At 41.6% G+C, this 26243-nt stretch overlaps 1 protein-coding gene across 1 annotated transcript in view; it reads left to right on the forward strand.

Annotated features, from left to right (window-relative positions):
- The window catches only part of LOC124777774 (serine-protein kinase ATM-like), a 470606-nt gene that overhangs the window by 380566 nt on the left and 63797 nt on the right, over positions 1–26243 (forward strand). Inside the window, exons 38-39 of the mRNA XM_047253284.1 lie at positions 14951–15061; positions 18180–18286. Coding sequence (XP_047109240.1) covers positions 14951–15061; positions 18180–18286 — 218 coding nt within the window. The remainder of the gene's footprint in view (positions 1–14950; positions 15062–18179; positions 18287–26243) is intronic.

A 26243-nucleotide genomic window follows, 5' to 3' on the forward strand; every position in this document is an offset into this window, starting at 1 on the left:
CTTTCAACTGCTCTTCCAGGTCCTTTGCTGTTTCTGACAGCTTATATGCAATAGGAATGGGGGAAAAGCCTAGTGTGTGCTAGAACGCTAATTACCCTTTGCCATGCACTTCGCAGTGGTTTGTAGGGTATATATGTAGATTTAGAAGTAATGGATGGCTTTGAGTTGTTGGTTAGTATGCTAGCATCTAATGTCATTAATGTCATTGGTACCTCTGATTATCAGTAAAACATAAGATGGCAAAAACAGAGTGTAAAATGTCGTGACTGAGATCACACCTGGTCTCAAACAAAGGAAAGTCCAGGTTGTAACATCAACAATTATGAAAAGGATAGGTTGCTACTTACCATAAAGATGACACATAGAGTTGCACACCAACACAGTGAAAAGACTGTTGCACACTAACCTCCTGCCAAAGCCTTCCTCAGAAAAGAAGGAAAAACACACACTTACACCTCACGCACACATGACTGCTATCTCCAGCTGCCCCAGCCAGATTTTAACTGTTGCGTTGGGAGTGGGATCGGGAGGTGGGGGGGGGGGGGGGGGAGGGGAGGGGGGGGCGCTGCCTGGTGGAGCATGCTGCAGGCTGTAGGGACTACTGGAGAATGTGGCAGGACAAGGCTGTCGAGTGCTTTTGGGGAAGGGGGAGGGGGAGGTGAGCGGACAAGGAGAGGGGCAGAGAGGGGTATAACTGGTGGATGCATTGGCAGAGAGTGAGCACAATGATTGTGGGGCATGTGATGTGAATTGGGAGAAGGCTACAGCACAGAGGGTGCAGAAACTGTTTGGTTCCCTTTGAAGGGAAGGTATTCAAACAAGTCCCTGCACAGCCATGGGCACATGCATGGCACTCTCCTAAGCCAAGCGGTTTATGGGCTATGCAGAGGAAACATTCCTAGCCTCCCAAACCCCAGCACTGGTTCAGGTTTGTTGATGATATCTTAAAGATCTGGACTCAGAGCCAAGACTCCCTATCCTTATTCCTTCACAACTTCAACCCCTTCACTCCCATCTGCTACACCTTGTCCTTCTCAACCCAGCGTGCTACCTTCCTTGATGCTGACCACCACCTCTCCAATCGCTCCATCCACATTACACTCACCAACAGTACCCGCATTTTAACAGCTGCCATTCCTTCCACACCAGAAAATCCATCCCATACAGCCTCACCACCCAGGGACAGTATATCTGCAGTCACTATAATGCCCTTGTCCTGTATGTTGAAGATCTCTCAAATGCTTTCACAGACAGGCACAGCCCCCAGACATAGCCTGAAACAGATATTGCCACACACCCAGTCCTCCAACCACCCCCAAGAACCAGCTATAAAGGTGCACCCCCTTCGTTATCCAGTACCACCACAGACTGGAACAACTGAACCACATCTTTCATCAGGGCTTTGATTATCTATTATCATGCCCTGAAATGAAGGACATTGTACCCAAGATCCTTTCCTCCCTTCCTAAACTGCTGTTCCATCTCCCACCCAACCTTCACAACATCTTAGTCCATCCCTATGCCACTCCCATCCCACCACCTTGCAGCAGGGATCCTACCTCTGTGGTACATCTGGGTGCAAGATTTACCCAATCCACCCACCCAGCACTTCCTATTCCAGTCCTGCTGCAGGCTTATCCTACCCTCTCAGAGCCCTGGCACCCCCCAGGGGGTCCACAACTCTTTTGTAGATACGTGCATAGCGGGCTAATGTGGCCCTCCTTCCTTTCCGGGCTGCATACCTTCCTTTTCCGCATCCCTCCCTATCCCCCGTCTTCGCCCACCCCCCCCCCTCCCCTCACCACCGGCTCTTTCCTTCCCTTTCTTCCTCTCTGGGAGTATGTTTTGTGCCTGCGTCCGGAGACGGTCACTCGAAAATGTAACACATTCTTTGCTTTCTCTGCTTGCAAGTCTTCATCCTTCCTTTGTCCTTCTCTTTTCCTTACCTCTTCTCTTTATCCTTTTCTCCACTGCGGCATTTGAGACCTCTATTCTTTCCTTTCCCTTTCTTTGTTTTTCCCTTTCTCTTTTTTCCTCCCTGTGCGTGTCTGAAGGCTGACCCACGCATTTTCATGCGTAGCCAGTGACGGGGTAACGCGTAATTCTTTGCCCCGGGTAGACAGGTAGGACACGTACGTACCCCCTGGTAACGGCCAGGCCCAGGGAGGGGTGATTACCCGAGCTGATACCTTCCGAAAGTGCCGATTGGTCCCTCCGTCCATTTGTCGGGAGGTGTGACCTGAGGTGTGAACAATCACCTAAGGCGGGAGTGCCCTCAGAGAGGCCCCCCACAAGGGAGGAGTGCGCCATCGGAGACGCCGGTAATCATGGGGGATTCTTCCGCAATTGTTTCCTCATCTTCCACTATGTCTGCTCACAAGCGTAAGTTCACTGAGTCTCAGCCACAGACAGTTCTTCCATCGTTGCCACAGTTCTTTGTTGTTTCTCGGTCTGACGAAGGTCACGACTTCTCCACGGTCAACCCTTTCATTATTCAGAGAGGTGTCGACACAATTGCAGCTCCTGTAAAGTCTTGTTCCAGATTACGGAACGGCACCTTGTTGTTAGAAACAGTCAGTGCCCTCCAGGCACAAAAATTGCTGCGTACTTCACTGCTCCACACCTTCCCTGTCCAGGTGGAAGCGCACAACACTTTAAATCCCTCACGTGGAGTCGTTTATACACGCTCCCTCGACGGATTGTCCAACGAGGAAATTCAACACTACCTGTCTGACCAGGGCATAACGGCTGTTCATAGAGTCATGAAAAGTGTTGACACGAACATCGTTCCAACCTGTACTGTCTTCTTGACATTTGACAGAGTTCAACTCCCATCGAACATAAAAGTGGGCTATGAGATAATTTCCGTTCGTCCCTACGTCCCAAACCCTATGCGTTGCTATTGGTGTCAGCGGTTCAATCATACCAGCCAGTCCTGTTCCAACCCGGCCAAATGTGTTGCGTGTGGCAAGGATGCCCATGAGGGTGCTTGTCCACCTCCATCCCCTCGTTGCATCAACTTTATGGGTGACCACGCTGCTTCCTCTCGAGATTGCCCCATTTTTAAAGACGAAAAGCTCATTCAGGAAATCAGAGTGAAGGAAAAGGTGTCGACCTTTGTTGCTCGAAAATTATTCGCCAGTCGAAAGCCCACTGTGCCTCAGACAGGAAAATACAGCACTGTCCTTGCCTCTCCTCGGCCAACAAAGGAGGCGGCCACGCAGACTTGTGATCTCACCTTTAGTGACACGGTCGTCAGATCGGCCAGCGCAAAGATCGCCCGTTCAACCTCCCCACTTTCGCCTGCTCACTCTATGGCTCATCCTTCATCGGGTTCTGCTAAACCTCGATCCCGAAAGTCAGACACCCGGACTTCCAAAAAAGATCATACTCGTGAAGATTTTTTACGTGCCCCAACTTCACAACCATTGGTTCTTCCTTCATCTAAACATCATGTTTCCAAGAAGGCTAATAAGAAACCCAGTTCTTCTCCTTCTCCGCCACAGCATGTCTCATCTACAGCACAACCTGGCGGTAACTGCCCTCGGCCGTCTTCTGTGTCGCCGAGGTGCACTGCTGGCGGCCGATCAACCGGCCGATCGCTGGTGGCAGGAGCTGCTCCTGAACAACCTATGGATCAGGATCTTCTGCCTTCGGCTGAGTGCGGTTCCATGCTGTCGGTCACCAGTCGTTGAGTTGACGGCAACTTTGGTCACATTCTTCCATATTCTGTCCACCCTATGTCCATCAACCATTGGAATATCCGCAGCATTCGAGCCAATCGGGATGAATTGACGATCACCTTACGATCCTACTCGCCGGTCATCTTCTGTCTTCAGGAAACAAAGCTGCACCCCACGACTGCTTTGTTTTCCCCCATTTTCAGTCAGTCCGATTTGATCTTCCCTCTGTTGAAGGCACTCCAGCACATGGAGGACTCATGATTCTTCTCCATGATACTCTCCATTATCACCCAATCCCCTTAAACACTTCCTTCCAAGCTGTCGCTGTCCGCCTTTCCCTTTCTGGATACACCTTCTCTCTTTGTACTGTACGCATTCCATCGTCCACACCAATGGCACGACCTGATCTCCTTCATCTTCTTGGTCAGCTTCCTTCCCCCTATTTGCTGGTTGGGGACTTCGATGCCCAACACCCGCTTTGGGGATCTCCACATCCTTGTCCATGTGGCTCACTATTGCTAGACGTCTTCCACCAAGCGGATCTTGTTTGCCTCAACACTGGGAACCCTACATTTTTGTCTGCCTCCACGACAAATTTCTCTCATTTGGACCTTTCGGTCGGTACTGTTCCGCTAGCTTGGCGCTTCGAATGGTTCGCCCTTGCTGATACACACTCGAGTGACCAGTTTCCATGTGTGCTTCGATTGCAGCCACAACTGCCATATATGCGCCCGAGATGCTGGAAGTTTGCCCAAGCCAATTGGACACTTTTTTCGTCTCTAGCGACATTCGATGACCGTCACTTTCCTAGCGTCGACGATGAGGTCACTCATATTACAGACGTTATTCTTACAGCTGCGGAACGTTCAATACCTCGCAACTCCGAACTGCCCCGGCGCCCCCCAGTTCCTTGGTGGAACGAGGCATGCCGTGACGCAATACGTGAGCGGCGACGTGCTCTTCGCGTTTTCAGACACCATCCTACTTTGGCCAACTGTATCCGCTATAAGCAGTTCCGTTCGCGGTGCCGTCGCGTCATCCACGATAGCAAGAAGGCAAGCTGGGACTTCTTTACTAGCTCATTTAACACCTTCACTCCCTCCTCGGAAGTTTGGAGTTGGATTCGACGGTTATCAGGCACGCCTAGTTTCTCCTCGGTCTCTGGGCTCACTGTTGCGCATGATACATTAGTGGACCCCGTCGCAATTTCTAACTCATTGGGTCAACACTTTGCTGAGATTTCGAGCTCTTCAAATTACCCGCCAGCGTTTCTCCCGAAGAAACGTGCAGCGGAATTGCGACCTCTTGCTTTCTCCTCTCAAAATCGCGAAAGCTACAATACTGTTTTCTCCATGCGGGAACTCCAACATGCACTCTCTTCTTCTCGCTCCTCAGCCCCAGGACCGGATGGTATCCACATCCAAATGTTGCTGCATTTATCATACCATAGTCTGTGTTACCTCCTTCGCCTTTATAATCGAATTTGGACCGACAGTACTTTTCCCAGACGATGGCGGGAAGCTATCGTCATTCCTGTTCCGAAACCTGGAAAGGACAAACATCTCCCCTCTAGCTATCGCCCCATTTCTCTCACAAGTAGTGTATGTAAGGTTTTGGAGCGTATGGTGAATTGCCGTTTAGCTTGGTGGCTGGAGTCCCGCAGTCTTTTAACACCTGCTCAATGCGGTTTCCGAAAGCATCGTTCTGCAGTTGACCATCTTGTTGCTCTCTCCACTTATATCATGAACAATTTTTTCCGGAAACGCCAAACAGTAGCAATATTTTTTGATCTGGAGAGAGCATACGATACCTGTTGGAGGACAGGTATCCTCCGCACACTGTTCTCTTGGGGCTTTCGCGGTCGGTTGCCCCTTTTTCTTCGCGAATTTATGGCAGAGCGCACATTTAAAATGCGGGTGAACACTACTCTCTCCCGTACTTTCTCCCAAGAAAACGGGGTACCCCAGGGCTCTGTGCTAAGTGTTGTACTGTTTGCCATTGCCATAAATCCGATTATGGATTGTCTCCTTCCTGATGTCTCGGGCTCCCTCTTTGTGGATGCTTTTGCGATCTACTACAGCTCTCAACAGACCAGCCTTCTTCAACGACGTCTTCAAGGCTGTCTCGATCCCCTCCACTCTTGGAGCATCGAAACAGGCTTCCGCTTTTCTCCCAGAAAGACCGTTTGTGTTAATTTTTGGCGTCGTACGGAGTTTCTTCCACCCTCCTTACATCTAGGACCTGTCAACCTTCCGTTTTCGGACGTCACTAAATTCTTGGGTCTTATGTTTGACAGAAAACTGTGCTGGTCCTCCCACGTTTCCTATCTTTCGGCTCGCTGTCTGCGATCCCTCAACACCCTCCGTATCCTGAATGGTACCTCCTGGGGAGCGGACCGAGTGGTCCTTCTCCGCCTCTATCGCGTCTTAGTGCGCTCAAAATTGGACTATGGAAGCATGGTTTACTCCTCTGCTCGGTCGTCTATTCTTCGGTGTCTCGACTCTATCCACCAACGTGGATTACGTTTAGTGTCCGGAGCTTTTTACACCAGCCCTGTGGAAAACCTTTATGCTGAGACTGCTGAACCTCCGCTGTCCAATCGGCGAGCTGCCCTTCTGAGTCGTTATGCTAGCCATTTGTCTTCCATGCCTGCTAATCCGGCCCATGACATTTTTTTCGACACCTCCTTGGATTTAGGGTATGCAGGCCGCCCTTCCTCCCTACTACCACCGGGAGTCCACTTCCGTCAACTGCTCCATTCTTTTTCCTTCCGCTTTCCTAAAACTTTCTTGACAACTTGCGGTACAGCACCGCCTTGGCTCCGTCCCCGGACCTGCCTGCTCCGTGACCTTTGTCAGTTTCCCAAGGATGGTACCCCTTCACTTGTTTATCATCGGGCATTTTCTGCTCTATGTGCACAAATGAAGGAAGCCACATTTATTTACACTGATGGTTCAAAAACATCGTTAGGTGTAGGGAGTGCCTATATTGTTGGCGACACCCCAAATCGATTTCGGCTTCCCGACCAGTGTTCGGTTTATACTGCGGAGCTTTACGCTGTTCTCCAGGTTGTCCAATACATCCGTCGTCATCAGCGGATACAGTATGTTATCTGTTCAGATTCTCTCAGCTCTCTCCTCAGTCTCCAGGCTCTCTACCTTGTCCACCCTCTGGTCCACCGGATTCAGGACTGCCTACACTTGCTCCACTTGGGGGGCGTCTCAGTGGCGTTCCTCTGGATCTCAGGACATGTTGGTATCTGTGGAAATGAGGCGGCCGATATAGCGGCCAGGGCTTTAGTCTCTCTTCTTCGGCCAGCTATTCGCACGATTCCCTTTGCCGATGTACAGAGTGTTTTATGTCGTCGTGTTGTTCTTTTATGGCACGCACATTGGTCGACACTTCCCCATAATAAATTGCGGGACGTGAAAGCTCTTCCCTGTGCTTGGACCTCTTCCTCCCGAACGCGGCGCCAGGAGGAGGTAATTTTAACTAGACTCCGGATAGGGCACTGTCTTTTTAGCCATCGACATCTTTTAAGCGAGATCCTCCCCCACTCTGTCCCCACTGCTCTCAGCTGTGGACGGTAAGACACCTTTTACTTGAGTGCTCCTATTTTACTCCGTTACGCGCCCGTCTACAGCTGTCTCCTGATATATCGTCCATTTTAGCAGATGACACGTGCTCAGCCTATTGCGTTCTCGAATTTATTAGTGCCAGTGAGATGAAGTCAGTCATTTGAAGCTCTTTTTGGTGACAGTCAACCCCTTTCGGTAGTGGTTTTTTAAGCTTTCCTTCTGCTTTTAGTTTCTCCAATTTTTTGAGTTTCGTTCCCTTTGCTGCTGGTTTCCAGTTTCGTAACAAAGTTGATCACCCTGTGGCACAAAATGCAGTTGAACACAACATGCTCAGTTTCAGTGGCTGCTTCACAACAATGGCCATCTGGAGTCTCCCCTCCACCACCAACTTTTCTGAACTCCGCAGGTGGGAATTATCCTTACAACATATTCTCCACTCCAAAAATGATCTTGGCCTTAACCTACAAAATGTACTGGCCCCACAATTTCCACACAACAGTATCTGCCCCCTGTCGCATAACCTCCTCCTAATTCACATCACATGCCCCACCCTCATTGTGCTCATTCTCTGCTAACACTTCCACCAGTATTTTCCCCCCTCTGCGCCTCTCCTTTCCTATCTCTCCCCCCCCCCCCCCTCCCTCCTCCCTACCAGCCTCACAACACTGCCCGCGGGCAGCCTTGTCCTATTGTCTTTTACCACTGTCCCTACACAAACAGACAGGGTTCTTCTTCCCCCCCCCCTCCCTCTCTCTCTCTCTCCCTCTCCCTCTCCCTCTCCCTCTCCCTCTCCCTCTCCCTCTCCCTCTCCCTCTCCCTCTCCCTCTCCCTCTCTCTCTCTCTCACACACACACACACACACACACACACACACACACACACACACACACACTGCTATCCCTCCCACTTTCCTGCCCCACCCCTGATTGATGTTATCAATGCAACAGTTGCCGTCTGGCTAGAGCAGCTGAAGATAGTGATCATGTGTGCATGCTTGTGTGAATATGTGTGTTGTTTTTCTTTCTTTTCTGAAGAAGACTTTGGTCAGAAGTGTAGTATGCAACAGTCTTTTTGTTGTGCCTGCCTGCAACTCAGCGTGTCATCTTTACACTATTTCACTATTGTTGGTCTCAGTGTATTTTGATGGTTTTTAATTAGACCAGAGCTTGTCATAGTAATCTTATTACTTACCACGCACATTTTAATGGTCTACACAACAATGACTTGATCTCTTCCCAGAACACGGTAAGTCAACAAGCATGTGAAAGTAGGATTATCCATAAGTTGTTCAGTGTTTTTGCAAATTAAAACAGCCACTTCAAATATTGTATGTATTTAACAGGTTTATACGTACTGTCTACACTCATCTTACCGGAACTCAGCTGAGTAATGTACCTGAAGTTGAAGAGTCAGTATTTAGTAGCCCTTTCCTTTCAAAATAAATTAAATCTACTTATCAGGACTAGCTGGAAAGTTCTCAGAATGACTGGAATTTGTTCATTGCATGTGTTCCAGACACATATTTAGTTTCACCATCTATTACAATCTATTGTTTAAATTTTCACGTCCTGCTTTGTCAGCCAGGTAACTGAAATGAGAGTATATCCATGTAATAGTTTTCAACATTTAAGTATGCCTTCAAGATTGCATTTAAAATTTGAATAATATTTTCTTTGCATGGTCTTTATCTTTCACCAACTGCATGAATTCCGACATAAAACAAATTGTCTTAAAGATGAATATTTATGGAAGTTTCAGCAACTTCCAGCATCATGTGAAACACAGTTAGCGTTCAAAGAATGGTTGAAGAGGATTTACTTTGTCCATTTCTACACATTCAGTGTAGTTCTTGGCATTAGATCAGTGGAAATCTCTACAGTTTTGTTAAAGAATCTTTTCTGCGGCCGAAAATTATCCAATCAGTGGACACCACAACATGTTTCCCGATAGGAGTAGGATCTTTGATAGTTTGTCCATCACTGGATACTTGATACGTTTCAGTGTGCAAGTATTCTACTCCTTAGCTCGTAAAAAATATCCGTCTGTTCAGGTATGATCCAAAGACAGTATACAAGTCATGGGTCTACATACTCCTCAGTAATACCTGTGCAACAGCAGTGAAGAGGTGAAACAATGTGAACAAGAGGTTGGTGTTCGTGTTTTTGTTGCAATTAGCACAATAATAAGCACAAACTATCATAGAAGAAGACTGTTCCCTTAATATTTTCAAAAGAATTCTAGCTAAACAGCCAAAGATGTGCAAGCATTGAAAATTGTTCCACCATGCTAATGCATATGCTGTTACTGTTGCCAAAACAACAACCATTTGCTGAGGGAGTCCAAATCTACACACTCCCACATCTACTGCACAGCCCATACCAATTTCTTTCTATTTGTAAAACTGACTGCAACAATTTTGGGCATTACATAGGCCCCAGAATTGATTGCCTTTCACTATAGAGCATTTAATAAAGTATTTTTTATTTAGGCCTACCTTATTTTGAATGTTTGCATGCAGTAATGTTTATCTATTGTGCTTTTGACGGATGATGAAGGCAATGTGTGTTCTAATAGCAAAAAGATATTTCTGTTTACAGTTCAACAATTGTCAGATTTTTTTATTTTAATTGAGCTGTGAAACATTGCCTCTTGCCAAATTTCATAATTCTACGTCAACAGGAAGTACCCTATAGGTTTTGATTAGTAAGCTTGTGAGTATCACAATATGTGACATAAATGGCCAAATCTGTTGGTTACAACAACGTAGAAGCTTAAATTTTTTACTCTGCCATGGGATCATAGACCCTAGTAAGCAACATAAATTTGAATTTGATACAACAATCTGTTCATGTTGAAAAGGGGTCTTGACAGACAGACAGACAGACAGATGGGAAAAAATAACAAAAAGTATTTGTTCATGTTAGATTTTTCCCTTTACCTGTACCATGAAACCTTGCATCTTGCTGAGTTTCATGATTCCAGGTCAATGGGAAGTACCCTATACGTGTTTATGAGTGGATTTGCAAGTTCAAAGTATGTGACATAAATGTTTGAATCTTTTGATTGAATTGACTTATAAGCTTAAATGTCTTATACCACCAAGGGATTATAGATTTGAACCTGATACGCCAACCTGTTAGCACTAGTTCCCACGTGTGGAGTTCTGAGAAACTGCTATCTGGGGAAAGAATCCAGATGACGCATGTGGTCAAACAAGACCAAGTCCCGACTGTCATGTTGTATAGCCTGCTCTGCAACAGGATATTGTGTGTTGCCAGTATGCACCGTCTTCCTCTGCCCATTCATCATAACTGATAACTTGGTGGTAGTCATGCTGATTTAAAAGACTGAATGGTGTTTACATAACAGCTGTTGTACGGCATGTGTGGTTTCACAGGTGGATTTCCATTTGATAGTATATGTTTTGCCAGTTACAAGGCTGGTGTAGGCGGTGGTAGGAGGGTACATAGGACAAGTCTTGCAGCAGGAATGGTCACTAGGGTAGGAGCCATCAGGAATGGTCACTAGGGTAGGGAGATGGGTGCAGAAGGAGCACAGAGTCTGACAACAATATTGTGGAGATTGGGAGGGTGACGAAAAGCTGTTCTAGGTGTGGTGGGCAAAATCTCTCAGACAGAATGTATCTCATTTCAGGGTGTAATGTTAGGAAGCCACGGCCTTGTCGAAGTGGCTGATTCACACATTCAAGGTCGTGATGATACTGAGTGACAAGTGGTGCGGTGTGCTCTGAAATTGTTTTTTGGAGGGATCAGCAGTACCAGGATTGGATATGATGGTGCAGGAAATCAGCTTTTGAACAACCATTGAAATTGTCGATCTTCACATTAATTCCATTGTGTTTAGTCTTGATTATGACAATGTCAGTGCAGGAACGCTCCTAAAGATACTGCTTAAATTATTATTGTCTGCACTGAACCTCTTGATGCAGGATTTCAGTGGCGAGTGAAATGATGAACAGATAGGTGTTGACCATATAATGGTGCAAATAAATATTCCTTTTCTAATAACTTTATATAATATTTTTAATGAACAGTTAAAAAACCCATATTTAACAGTGGTGGTATGACGGATCCAAGCATACATCCGTATGCTACCACTTCTCGAAAAAAAAGGGTGTAGATATAGGAATCAATAAATTGAAGAGAGTATTTCTTACATGGTTTCATACAGATATTTAACGATGTATCAAAACATTATCCTTGCCATAAAACAACTCATTAATTTACCTTTGGCGGTGTCTATAACTCATTCAGTTTACATATAGCTTGTATGTATAAGAAAAGAAAAGAATGAAAAAATAATATGGTTCAATACATCTGGTGAGCTAATTGTGTCCATTGAAGGCTGAGGAGAGGATGGTAGTGTGCTGCTGTAAAGAGCCTGCATCTGAAGAAATACGTTTCCCTTGAATGCCAAGGCTGTATGAGAGGGAACGTTTGACATGGAAAGGATGGCAACAGTCAAAATGCAAGTACTGTTGGCTGTTAGTAGATTTAATGTGGATGGAAAAGTGTAGCTGGTATACAGTGAGGGTGAGATCAACATCGTGGAAGGTGGCATGGGATCTGGAATAGGATCATGTGAACTTTAATTTGGAGAAGGTATTCAGAGAGCTCAGGAAGTTTAACAAGTTGTCCGACCTCAGCCTTCACTGGATGTAACTACCCTACCAACCTAGTTTAAAAGCAGATTTTCCAGCCTATCACATCCAATCCTGTTACCGCTGATCCCTCCAAAAAACAGCTTCAGAGCACATCACTTGCCACTCAGTATTATCCTGACCTTGAAGGTGTTAATCAGCTACTTCAACAACACAATGACTTCTTAATATCATGTTCTGGAATTAGATCCATTATGTCTGACATTTTGCCCACCACACCTAGAACAGCTTTTCATCGCCCTCCCAATCTCCACAATATCCTTGTCAGACTCTATGCTCCTTCTGCACCCATCTCCCTACCCTTATGGCTCTTGCGGCCATCCCCATTGCAAGACTTAACCTATGCACCCTCCTGCCATCACCTATACCAGCCCTGTAACTGACAAAACATATACTATCAAATGGAGAGCCACCTGTAAAATGAGACATGTCATATATCAGCTGTTATGTAAACCCTGTTCGGCTTTTTACATCAGCAGGACTACCACCAAGTTATCAGTTAGGATGTATGGGCACAGTCAGAGTGTATACCAACAACATGCAATATCCTGTTGCAGAGCATGCTATACAACATGAGTCATAACATTGATGCCTGTTTCACCACACATACCATCTGGATTCTTCCCCCAGACACCAGTTTCTCAGAACTCGGTGACTGGAACTAGCACTGCAACATGTCCTTGATTCTCTTCACCCACCCACCTGCCTTCAATTTAAATTAATTCCTTCCATCTCAACTTTCTTCAGAGTAACTACTCCTTTCTTCACTCCATTTTAGCTTTTTACATCTTTCATTTTCTGAACTGTCTATTTTTTGCCATCTCCTTCCCACATCTAGCACATGCAATGTACTTAGCTTTTCACTCTTATTAACTCATTCATGTTTTAGCAGTAATTTCTGTCTTCCACCTTTAAGCTCTCAGGTTTTCAAACCTCATCTGGTGCAGTCCCCAACAATCAGTGTTTCCTTCTCATCCTCTCCAGTAAACCTCCTTTTCCTTCACCCCTATTCTTTCCCCTGCAACCATTCTGCTGGAAGGAGGAGGCACTGGCTCTGTTAGCTTGCGTAAGTAAAACATTTTTTGTATGTATGTATATTCTCCAGCTGCTGCTTGTTGAGTATATTTCTTTGTCTATCCAATTACATTATATTGTCAAAAATTGATTATTTCCATTGTTAAAAATATTTTTTGTGTTATATTATTACAGTTTTTTTAGTTTTGGTTTTTTTCCTGTACTTTACTGCAAAACCCTCCTTCTTGCCAAATTTTGTGATTCTAAGTCAACAAGAAGTGCCCTATAGTTTTCGATGAGCAAGTTTTTTAGTATCAAAATATGAGACAAAAATGGCCATATCTTTTGATTTAATTGACTTAAAAGCTATTTTAAGCTGTATTTCATACTGTCAAGGGACCACAGACATACGTGACATAAATTTGAACATGTTACATCTACCCATTCCTGCAAGAAAGGGTCCTTAACCGTTGGACAGACAGACACAAAGTGATCCTGTAAGGATTCCATTTTTACAGATTCAAGCACAGAACCTAAAAAGTCATATGCAAGTATGATGATTTTACTTAATATCTGTTTGTACTTTCAGAACAGGTGGTTTAGATATATATGAATTGAGGATATTGTTGATTCCAATGCTGAAGTGATGAAGACCTGATTGTAAAAACTACAAGTAATAATCATTTTTTGAGCATAAGGAATAAAACTAAAGATACAACATACCTGTGAAAGAACAAGGTGAATAGTGTGCATGGCCCATGGTTTGAAACTAGAAGGAAATGAATATTTATACATAGGCAAGTGTAAGATAGGAAATAACGTGGGAGTGAAATAGAGTTACCGTATTTCTCCACTCCGTTTATGTTCTACAGGAAATCTGTAGCATTTGTTCTTCACATTATTTATTTCATCCGCATTTTTGCACAATTTTTTAAGTCTGAAAGAAAGTGTCCTCAATATAAGAAGCTCGTATTTGCACTCATGTTGACTGCTTTTTATCTGGCTCTTTAACAAATGATAGTCTTGTGAAACTTCAGTGACCAACATCTTTTGTGTGCCTGTCCATTAAATCATACTTCACAAGACAGTACAATCGTAGATTAAGTAAATGCTGAATGTCTGTATTGTAGGCATCACATTGCGAGAAGAAAATAGTATTAGTAATATCTGTCTTTGTCTGCAGTGAAAAAACAATTAGAATGATAACACGCTGTATACAAATACTTGTAAAGAATTAGTTAAATTAAAAAATTGACACACTTCCATTAACTAAGGAAATGCAATCCGAAAACAAAGGAAGTAGGTTACAGTACGCTTGTTCGCCCACTGCTTGAATACTGCTCAGCAGTGTGGGATCCGTACCAGATAGGGTTGATAGAAGAGATAGAGAAGATCCAACGGAGAGCAGCGCGCTTCATTACAGGATCATTTAGTAATCGCGAAAGCGTTACGGAGATGATAGATAAACTCCAGTGGAAGACTCTGCAGAAGAGACGCTCAGTAGCTCGATACGGGCTTTTGTTAAAGTTTCGAGAACATACCTTCACCGAAGAGTCAAGCAGTATATTGCTCCCTCGCGAAGAGACCATGAGGATAAAATCAGAGAGATTAGAGCCCACACAGAAGCATACCGACAATCCTTCTTTCCACAAACAATACGAGACTGGATAGAAGGGAGAACCAATAGAGGTACTCAGGGTACCCTCCGCCACACACCGTCAGGTGGCTTGCGGAGTATGGATGTAGATGTAGATGTAGATGTTGAACTTGTTAGTATAGTAGCAAAAAATTTCATTGTGGTGCAAAATTAAACCTGATGGGCGTGTTACTTCCTCTGTTTATGAAGAACCATTCCTGCTCTCCATTTCATCTTCTTGCTGTAAATGATTGTCCAGTCTCTGTCGATGCACATCTATATATACCAGCTGATCTTTTTTTTAATATAGTTGCTAGTGCAGCATGATTTGGGTTATACATAAAAATTTCAATTGCAGGTCAAATTCCAAGAGGGGAGCTTCTAACTAAGTTAAAGAACTGTGATACTGTACTAGTACCAACACTGACAATTCCAGTAAAGCCTAATTGTCAATACAGCAACATTATTGGTAAGCGAAACTATCTCTCTCTCTCTCTCTCTCTCTCCACACTTTCTGTCCTTCACCAAATAAATTTCCTAATGAATAGATTGTACAATACTGCTCATTTGACACTGCACGAGAATGTGTTACTTTTGGTTTGTAGACATTTCAAGGAATGTACATAATTAGGCTATGTTTATATTAATAACTATCACTCTTGTTCAGTTAATACTGATCTTAAACTGATGCATTGACAGAGAGAGACATCTGGATGTGCTATCATTACAATTGCTCACAACACTCAAAGATGCCACAATCGTTATGTATTCACAAAAAAACCTCTATGGCCGACTTCCTTTATTTATTCACATTGTTTTCTCTCTCTCTCTCTCTCTCTCTCTCTCTCTCTCTCTCTCTGTGTGTGTGTGTGTGTGTGTGTGTGTGTGTGTGTGTGTGTGTGTGTGTGGGCGCGCGCGCGTGTATACCTGTCCCTTTTTCCCCCCAAGGTAAGTCTTTCCGCTCCTGGGATTGGAATGACTCCTTACCCTCTCCCTTAAAATCCACAGATGCATGTTTTAAGATTGCCCTTCATGCTGCATTGTTGATCATATCACAAGATCTCTGTCAACGTTTCAGCATTACCAGATCTGATCTCTCATCTTCTATACAGTGAACAAGAACATATACTGTTTGGGGCTGGTTATCACAAGGAGTAATTACTTAATATAAGTGTGAATTATGTGTTGTCAGTTAATTACAGTAATTGTGGAGAAATACTTTATTGGTCTTAAGTGTTCTGTCTTCCTGTAATGTGCTTGTATGGGCTTTCAGTCATCTGTTGGTGATCATAGGAAATATACGTGTGGTAATATGGTTTATGTTAACAATCTCTAATTGTAGCCTGTTTGTAGCTGTTAATTCGGATGCCTATGTTTACAGTGTATTATAACTTCTTTTTTGCTATTACTCTTGCTCCTGAAGTCTTTATACCAACTGGTGGCTGTACATGTCCTGTCAGCTGATCCCTTCTTTGACTCAAGTTATATCACAAGTTTCTTTTCTTTCCAATTCTGTTCAGTACCTCGTCATTACTACTTACGTGATCCACCCTTCTGATCTTCGGCTTTCTTCTGTAGCACCATATTTCAAAAGCTCCTGTTATCTCCTTGTCTAAACTGCGGATCGCCCACGTTTCCCTCCTGTACAAGGCTACATTCCAGACAAATGCCTTCGGAAAAAACTTCTTAAAAATTAATTTCATATTCGGCATTCACAAATTTGTCTTCTTCTTTTGTCATTTCCACTCTACATTTTATACACTCTAATCCTGCCATCATCATAAATAGCAAAACTCATCTATTTTTAGTGTCTCATTTACTAACCTAATTCCCTCAACATTGCCCGTTTTAATTGAAGTGCATTACGTTATGGTACCGTTGTTTTGCTTTCATTAATGTTCATCTTATAGCCCCCTCTCAAGACACTGGCAATTCCACTAAACTACATTTCATGGGTGTTTTCTGTCATGCATAAAGAAAGCCATACTCACAAACATAATATGTGTACAAGACAAACTTGTAACTCAACATTTTCATGCATTGTGTTTCAGGCGAGGAAAAGGACTCCTGAAAATTAAAACTTGAGTAATCCAAACCAGAAAATCTGACGTATATAACAAGTTTCTTTTTTTACAAAATAGTAAAAGTTTTGTGGCAAAAATAAACAGCCATTATTAATCATCCAGCAAAAAGACATTGTGCACATATATGAAGAAAAGAGGGTCCATTCTAAGTTGTGAACCATAAAAATGTTATAAAATACAAAAAGAAATCGATAAAGACACTGAAATATTTTAGTGTAGGTTTGGAATAGGTGGAATACAAAGACTAACCACACCTCAGTAAGCTTTTTCCCTACCTTCACTATGTGTTCCATATTACTCCTATTTCCTTACTTCATCTCATTCTCCGATCTTGTATTAGCAATAAAGCTTTCATTCATTATTATGAGTTGATAAGCATTCACAATATCACCATAGTTTGAGTCTTGAACGGGGCTACACCTGTCTTACAAGGAGATCATGTTTATAAAGTTCAGAATTCAAATATCAGCTACCAAAGCATGGAGACTCAATACTTGAAAGTTCTCAAGAAAATAATCTTTGCAAGTCTTTGTAAGTGTTTGTAATACAGCTGATTTTTAAATGGCCAGCATCGCTCTGTGGCAGAACGCTTACTTGCCATGTGGTGAGCCTGGTTTCAGTTCCTTATTGATGCCAAATTTTTTAACAAACTATCATGTTCTACAAGCATTTCCGTAAAGCATAAAATACATAAAGATGGAAAAAATCAGTAGAGCTCAAGACTGGTAATCACTCAATCACTGGTTTGATTCTTGTTTTCCCATTCAGTGCATATATCTGTGTCATTTAAATAGAAACTTCATAGAATATATGCGAATTAACGCATGTCAAACTGTCATTTTTATGAAAAATGCACATCTTTTCATTTCTAATTACATATCACACACAAAAATCCAGTTTTTGCTGCAAATATAAGTTCTTAATAACCAATCTTTTATTTGAAAACTGTCAATGAAAAAGGTTAAGTAACGAAAAAGAACATTACAAATTAAAATTTTTCATATTTATGTATCTTCATGGAAATGCTTGTAAAACATGCTCCTTTATTAAAAAATTTTGCATCAAGCAGGAATCAAAGAAAGGTTCACTACATTCTACCACATAGCCACAATGACTGTTGAAAAATCAACCTAAAATTAGGGTATTAAAGACACTCAATACTTGAAAGTCAATTTTCTTCAAAAGTTCTGAAAGATGCCTCAAATTGCTTTGGTTGGTTGAAATTTCAGTTATGAACTTCACATACCATGAATTAAGAAAATACAAAAATCCAATTGCCATGTGGTCTCCCTGTTAGGAAAAACATCTATCACATTGTAAGCAAATAAGGCTACTTTTCTTGTATAGATATTTTCTGTTATTTAATGTTTGTTATTTGTTGCTTATTCAAATTGGCAAGAAGAATCTTACGATGTTTTCATACTGTATATAAGTGAAATGCTTAGAAACTTGGGAGAAACATAACTTGAAATGATGTAATTCAGACAAATTTTTCACGTACAGGTATTGCAGGATTTGAAAAAACTTATCAGATGGTGGGTGGAGTGAATGCACCAAAAAAAATTGTATGCATTGGAACAGATGGCATTAAACGACCTCAGCTAGTGAAGGTTAGCAGATTCTTGATTAGTTGATTAGTATATAATCTCCAAGATTAAAATGTGTAGACTTTAGTGGTTTTGTCATAAGCTTTCCTGTATTTGTAACATCATATGTGCTTTTTCATGTGCTTTATGAATAGAAAAAAACCACCCTTATAATGTTTCTATCATTCAAAAATGATCAAAACTATATGTTTCTGACATTTACAATATCCAGCTACACACGTTTTAGCAGGGTGGCGATTCTTTTAGAAAATATGGAATTCTCTGGGAGCTGCATTTTACCTGGAAGAATCAGGGAAATCTCATGGAATTTCATAAAATCTCAGGGAATTCTGCATTTGTAACCTTGTATGGAAATTAAACTACTGCTTAGGGCTGGTATATAATTCACCATTAATTTATAAGGAGCTTCTGGACACCATCTTCCTTCTCACTCCTGGAATTCTGAGCTAAATTTTTTTCCAAATTTGAGTAACCATCCTGGTTAAGTGTCCAACTTTGTGTGGAAGTAATGGCTGGTACCTTTACAGGCCATTCAAGTACTAAAATGAGAAATTGTTGAGAGAACCTCCTAAAGAACTGTTTTCTCACAGCCCACAAAAAATGTAAATTATTAAATTATTCAGTCCCATACTTCCATCAGTGTTCTAACACTTCAGACTATAACTGTCATAAGGTGGCAGTGCTGTCTGCCTTTGTTGATATCACAACTGTCAATAGTCTCATTATTTTCAGTCTTCTACTCTCACATTTATGACATAAAATTATACTTTGTACAGTTAATGTGTTTGCAGAATAAAAAATACTGCAGAATCAGTATTCATACTTTGTACTTTGCAGGAATATTCTATTTTACACCTTAAAAACAATGTCCACTGTGAAATAAATACACTTACTTATGCCGAGATAGTATTATGTGGTCCCTCAACAGATGTCCATTTACAAACAGCACATTATCAATGGACATTTATCTCGCAAAACTAAAATTATTTCACATTTGCCAAAGTAAAATACTGTATCAGCATTAACGTTCATATTGTATGTTAACAACTTAACAGGTAACATTGATTGCAACCGTAGATTACTCACAGATGGTGGTGGTGGTGGTGGTGGTGGTGGTGGTGGTGGTGGTGGTGGTGATGATGATGATGATAACATTGGGACCCAAACAGTCACTAAATAACCTGCATGTAATCCTTCAAAATATATTTTTAACTTGCAAACACTCCTGAACGAAAGGAGCAGAATATACAGTGTCCACAAGCAGTTTTGCCTGGTGAGGCATCTGTAGTAGCCATTAACTACAGACATAATACATCCTTAATAGCCTAATACAAACTGAAAGAGTAACAATTAAGTGAGGATAATAGTGAAACAATCACTTGGGTTCCGTTATGTGTAAAAGAAGTGACAGACTTTGATTCAAGCTACATTTTGTCTGCAACAGAGGTAACAAAAATGGTTTTATGTTTTATAATGGAATTCTGCAGGAGCTTGAAGTTCATGTTGGGTTAACGGGGTGCATGAAGTGTACGTGAAAAATAGCCATGTGAATGATAATAGTTTTGTTTCACTCACAGGAGAACTTCACAGAGATACTGAAAAATTGGATCTAGTAGATCATCAAAGAATACCAGCTACCTTGTAAAAGTCTATTTCTAAATTTCAAGATCTATTTTGAAGAAGAAATATCACAATACATTACTATTCTGTACATAAAACTCCTAAATGATTATAACATTATATTGAATGAAATATGTAAGCAATTATTTTTCTTCGCTCTGCTTCCATAAAAGACGTAGGAGGAAAGCTAAATGCATAACACAGTAAAAAGTAAGCTCAGCTATTAGGGATATGCAAAATTTAGATGTAGGTATAAAAGAGCAAAATCAAAGTACAATCTGCCTCGTAGAAATGTATTGGACATTATTGGCTGTTGAAGGTATCTGGATCCAGACGCGAGGGAACATTGTACTGTGAACTAAGTTGGAAGACTTCTGTAGTGAAATGTGCATTTTATGTTGTAATGTACTCATTAATCACAAAGTCACAAGTTAGTTTTAGTATGATATCATAAACCATATTAAGGTTACATATGAACTCAATTAGTTTTCTTGTTTCAAATTCCATATGTTTTTGTTTCTTGCTCATACCTGTTGTTTGTGTTTGTCTAGTTTATTCAGAGTTTTCACGTATGCCAGAATTATTATCTTTTTCCTTTTTTGTCATTCTTTTGTTGCATTCTGCACTCTTATTTGTGTCTTGTTTTTATTAAATCACTTTTCAGAAGTTTGTTGTCTTAACTGTGCTTTATGTGTTTGTCCTGTGTGATCTTAATAGGAAAGTTTTGTTTGGTTCTTGGGCACATGTTAATGAAGTATAGCATATGTTTCACATAATCTTATTAGTCATTTGTAATACATGCCTATGTACAGAATGTCACTTCTAAGAGTAATCAGGTGCATTTTGTAATGTAAAGTCTAAAATTAGTGTAGTACAATATTAGTTTTGTTTATATGTATTAACAGAGACAGTAAAACATAAAGAATAACTAGTACTCTAGCAGCAACCTGGCCCACACTAACTGCTACCGCCACACAGCTGTTCTTCTCTGCCGCTCCTCGAGTACTCGTTGTTCTTTGTGTTTTATTGACCCTGTTAAAATGTATTGCACTAGACAATTTTGGACTGCTGTATCGAATGGGCACTTAAAATTCTGCTTATAATCTCTTTTTAAAAATCTTTCCACTGACACTAGGTGTCACATGAACAGTATTTTGGCTGACTCCAGCTACACATTGCAAAAAAGAAATTGCAAATACTTGTCTAAATATCAGAGAAAATGCACCTGATAGTATAAAACATAATATAACAAAGTATTTTTAGAAACAGTTAATCACATGAGAAAACCGAAGTCCAAAACAATAAAAAAAATGTGGGCTTATTATTATTTGTTTGGCTCAAATATTATAATTTGTACTAGTTTACAAATAATTTGTGTGTGCATCCTGTGCTGCTTGTGAAAGTAATTGGCACTAAGTATCGTTCAGAGATAAACAGAGTACGCAACTCAAAGAGTCTTCGCAGTTAGGTGCAGAAAAGTAAATTCTCTGGTAGAGAGGAGATTGAATTGTAAAAGCAGTTAAAACTGTTCCTCCCTGATAATCCCTACAGTATCAAACAGTACTATGCAAAAGTAATGAAGATCAAGGGACCTGAAAAACTCACATATGCAATAAATGGCAATATAAAAGGGTTGAATGAAAAGTAATGCCTCCACCTTCATTAACTGGTTTTGAATGGGAATATTTTAACAAATCAAATGCAGAAATGATCCTTAGAATGTGATCTTTAATTACAAATATTCATTTTTCCACATAATCACTAGCCAATTGGATACATTTCTGCCAATGAGGAACAAGTTTTCTGAAGCCATCACAGAAGAAGTTGACACTCTCATTCCACAACCACAGTCACTCAGTTCTCTCAGTGTCTTCATCAGAAGCATAATGATGTCCCCGCAGATCGTCCTTCAGCATCGGTAACAGATGGAAGTCAGATGGTGCTAAATCTGGACTGTATAGAGGATGCCGTACGGTGGTGCGATTCAGTCTCTGAAGTTCTGCTGTGGTGGTGACACGTGAAATCTGCAGTTTGGCATTGTCATGCTGCAGGAAAACATTTTCCTTTTCCTTCCGGACCCTTGTTAGCCATTGTTTCAGAGTTTGCAGTATTGCAATGTAACGCTCTGAATTTATTGTTGAGGAAATCAACATAGATAACACCATCTGCATCACAGAACACAGTGGCCATGATTTATCCAGCTGAGGGCTGCGTCTAATTCCTTTTCCTGGGACGAGACTTTGTGTCGATAATCCATAGACTGATGTTTCGTCTCCATATTGTAATGGTGTGCCCACGTTTTGTCTCCTGACTCAATTGAATGGTGACATGTGTCACCTTCATTCTCGTGACGCGAGTGAAGTTCCTGGCAAATTTCAAGTCTCAGGTCTTCCGATAGCCAAGCAAAGCAATAATGTGACCTACACTTTCTTGTGAAATGCCAATTATGCTTGCAATTTCTCTCTGAGTGATACGACGATCATCCTGAAGCAATCTGTCAACACTTTGCTTGTGAAACTTAGTGGTTGCTGTCACAGGCTGTCCAACGCTTCGTCACGCAGGTCAGATGTTCCCGCCCCAAGGACGTACAGGACTCACATCAACACAATCACCATAAACTGCTTTCATTCTCTGATGAATCTCCTTTGGGGTGACACCGTCTGCTGTCAAGAATTCAATGACGGCACATTGCTTAAATTGTATTGACCAACAGCCTGCACAGGGTTCCATACTTTACACTGTAACAACACAACCGTTCAATGCTAAGGCTTCCCACCAACTGGAGCTGTAGAGAAGAGGCTACGGAACAAGCCAGTACCTGCTGCATACCAATGCTGCCAACTGTTGAAGAGTTACGAAGGTAGAGGCATTACATTTCAGTCAACCATTGTAGATGTGAATTCTGTCTCAAAATGCAAAATAACCTAATAAATGGTATTTCATAGTGAATTGTATTGAGACAAATTATTTTTGTCAGAGATAGTTTGAAATGGCTTTTTTTGTGCACATGTATCTAAAAAGTAACCAGTTTTTTTATTACCTTTACTGCACATTATCTGGCAAAGCCCAATGTGGAAAGATATTGAGTGTAAGAATGTATTTGCAAAATAAGAAGTGCATGAATGTAGTGATGCAGCAGTGCACTCCATGCTCTGGTGCCATACCAGTAGTGGGTGGTATGAGTGATGTATACGATACGTGCCACATAAGGCATTGTAGGACTCAACCATGGACCCTAGCATCAAGAAACATTTATGTTTGTCACCTAGCTTAAGGTGAAAACCTGGTGTAATATGGTAGGTTTAGATGGTGGGTGATTGCATCAAATACTGGTAAAGGATGGGCCTGAACAATGTCATTTACAACACTGTTGATTAATCTCAGCAAGAAATTGCATGCTAGTCATTACCGAACCCTTTGTGTTGTATGTTGCTCATTGTTTCCTTTCCATATTTCAACATCCATCATGAGGTTTGAATATGACTCTCATGGCACCATAAGGGAGCAACAATGTCCAACAGTGTATCAGTTCCAGTTTCACAAACAGACCGAATGTGGGTGTAGGCTGCTACCCTAAGAGGGGGTACAGGGCTTGTTTCCTTGCACTGCTCCCTTCCCATATGGTGGTCATAATTCTAGTTCATGCTCATGGTCGACTCCCAGTTTATAGTGTCCGCACTTTGCACCGTAGCGATCATCACGCCGAAAGCCTTTCCCTAACGTGCAGATAGAATTATTTTCAGTTGTACTTCTGCTCTAAGTACCTTGTTGGTTCTATCTTTAGCACTGTCAGGTATAGGTCACATGGCTATAAATGGCCACGAAAATTTGAAATCAGTATTCTGGAGATTTTGTAATAATTGCGTTGGATAGCCAAAGAAAAATAATGTTGAAAAACACCTTAAATCAGAGCAGCACTCTGTTCATGGGCAGGAAAATGCTGCTGCTCAACAGAAACAGCCATTTGTTGAAAGCTTAAATAGTCCCCAAAAGAAGAAAGTGAGAAGAGACCATTTCGAAAAAAAACTCTTGAAATTTTTGCAAAGGCCAACATTCCAGCCAAAAAAAGCTCCACATTCAGCAATTCTGTTTTTTTGACAGTCAGTTTCAAAGCAGTAAGGCTTTATCCTCAGGTACGCTGTGTGTTGGCCTTTTAAAATAGTACGTCTAAAAATTTAGAAAGAAAGAAAAATGTGAATTTCATCACAACTGTTGTTGTTGTTGTTGTTGTTGTTTTTGTTGTGGTCTTCAGTCCATAGACTGGTTTGATGCAGCTCTCCATGCTACTCTATCCTGTGCAATCTTCTTCATCTCCCAGTACCTACTGCAACCTACATCCTTCCGAATCTGCTTAGTGTATTCATCTCTTGGTCTCCCTCTATGATTTTTACCCTCCACGCTGCCCTCCAATACTAAATTAGGGATCCCGTGATGCCTCAGAATATGCCCTACCAACCAATCCCTTTTTCTAGTCAAGTTGTGCCACAAATTTCTCTTCTCTCCAATTCTATTCAATACCTTCTCATTGGTTATGTGATCTACCCATCTAATCTTCGGCATTCTTCTGTAGCACCACATTTCGAAAGCTTCTATTCTCTTCTTGTCTAAGCTATGTATCGTCCACGTTTCACTTCCATACATGGCCACACTCCATACAAATACTTTCAGAAACGACTTCCTGACACTTAAATCTATACTCGATGTTAACAAATTTCTCTTCTTCAGAAACACTTTCCTTGCCATTGCCAGGCTACATTTTATATCCTCTCTACTTTGACCATCATGAGTTATTTTGCTCCCCAAATAGCAAAACTCCTTTACTACTTTAAGTGTCTCATTTCCTAATCTAATTCCCTCAGCATCATCTGATTTAATTTGACTACATGCAATTATCCTTGCTTTGCTTTTGTTGATGTTCATCTTATATCCTCCTTTCAAGACACTATCCATTCCATTCAACTGCTCTTCCAAGTCCTTTGCTGCCTCTGACAGAACTACAATGTCATTGGCGAACCTCAAAGTTTTTATTTCTTCTCCATGGATTTTAATACCTACTCCGAGTTTTGCTTTCGTTTCCTTTACTGCTTGCTCAATATACAGATTGAATAACATCGGGGATAGGCTACAACCCTGTCTCACTCCCTTTCCAACCACTGCTTCCCTTTCGTGCTCCTCGACTCTTATAATTGCCATCTGGTTTCTGTACAAATTGTAAATAGCCCTTTGCTCCCTGTATTTTACCCCTGCCACCTTCAGAATTTGAAAGAGAGTATTCCAGTCAACATTGTCAAAAGCTTTCTCTAAGTCTACAAATGCTAGGAACATAGGTTTGCCTTTCCTTAATCCATTTTCCAAGATAAGTCGTAGGGTTAGTATTGCCACGAAGTGTTCCAACATTTTAGGGAATCCAAAATGATCTTCCCCGATGTTGGGTTCTACCAGTTTTTCCATTCGTCTGTAAATAATTCGTGGTAGTATTTTGCAGCTGTGGCTTATTAAACTGATAGTTCGGTGATTTTCACCACTGTCAACACCTGTTTTCTTTGGGATTGGAATTATTATATTCTTCTTGAAGTCTGAAGGTATTTCGCCTGTCTCACGCATCTTGCCCACTAGATGGTAGAGTTTTGTTAGGCCTGGCTCTCCCAAGGCTGTCAGTAGTTCTAATGGAATGTTGTCTACTCCAGGGGCCTTGTTTCGACTTAGGTATTTCAGTGATCTGTCAAACTTTTCATGCAGTATCATATCTCCTATTTCATTTTCACTAGATTCTCTTCCATTTCTATAATATTTTCCTCAAGAACATCGCCCTTGTACAGACCCTCTATATATTCCTTCCATCTTTCTGCTTTCCCTTCTTTGCTTAGAACTGAGTTTCCATCTGAGCTCTTGATATTCATGCAAGTGGTTCTTTTTTTTTCAAATGTGTCTTTACTTTTCCTATTGGCAATATCTATCTTACCCCTAGTGATATGCTCCTCTACATCCTTACATTTGTCCTCTTGCCATCCCTGCTTAGCCATTTTGCACATCCTGTCGATCTCATTTTTTAGATGTTTGTATTCCTTTTTGCCTGCTTCATTTACTGCATTTTTGGATTTTCTCCTTTCATCAATTAAATTCAATATCTCTTTTGTTACCCAAGGATTTCTATTAGCCCTCATCTTTCTATCTATGTGATCCTCTGCTGCCTTCACTACTTCATCCCTCAATGCTACCCATTCATCTTCTACTGTATTTCTTTCCCCCATTTTTGTGAATCGTTCCCTAATGCTCTTCCTGAGACGCTCGAAAACCTCTAGTTCTTTCAGTTTATCCAGGTCCCATCTCTTTAAATTCC

Source organism: Schistocerca piceifrons, chromosome 2, assembly GCF_021461385.2.
Source record: "Schistocerca piceifrons isolate TAMUIC-IGC-003096 chromosome 2, iqSchPice1.1, whole genome shotgun sequence".
Lineage (NCBI taxonomy): Eukaryota > Metazoa > Arthropoda > Insecta > Orthoptera > Acrididae > Schistocerca > Schistocerca piceifrons.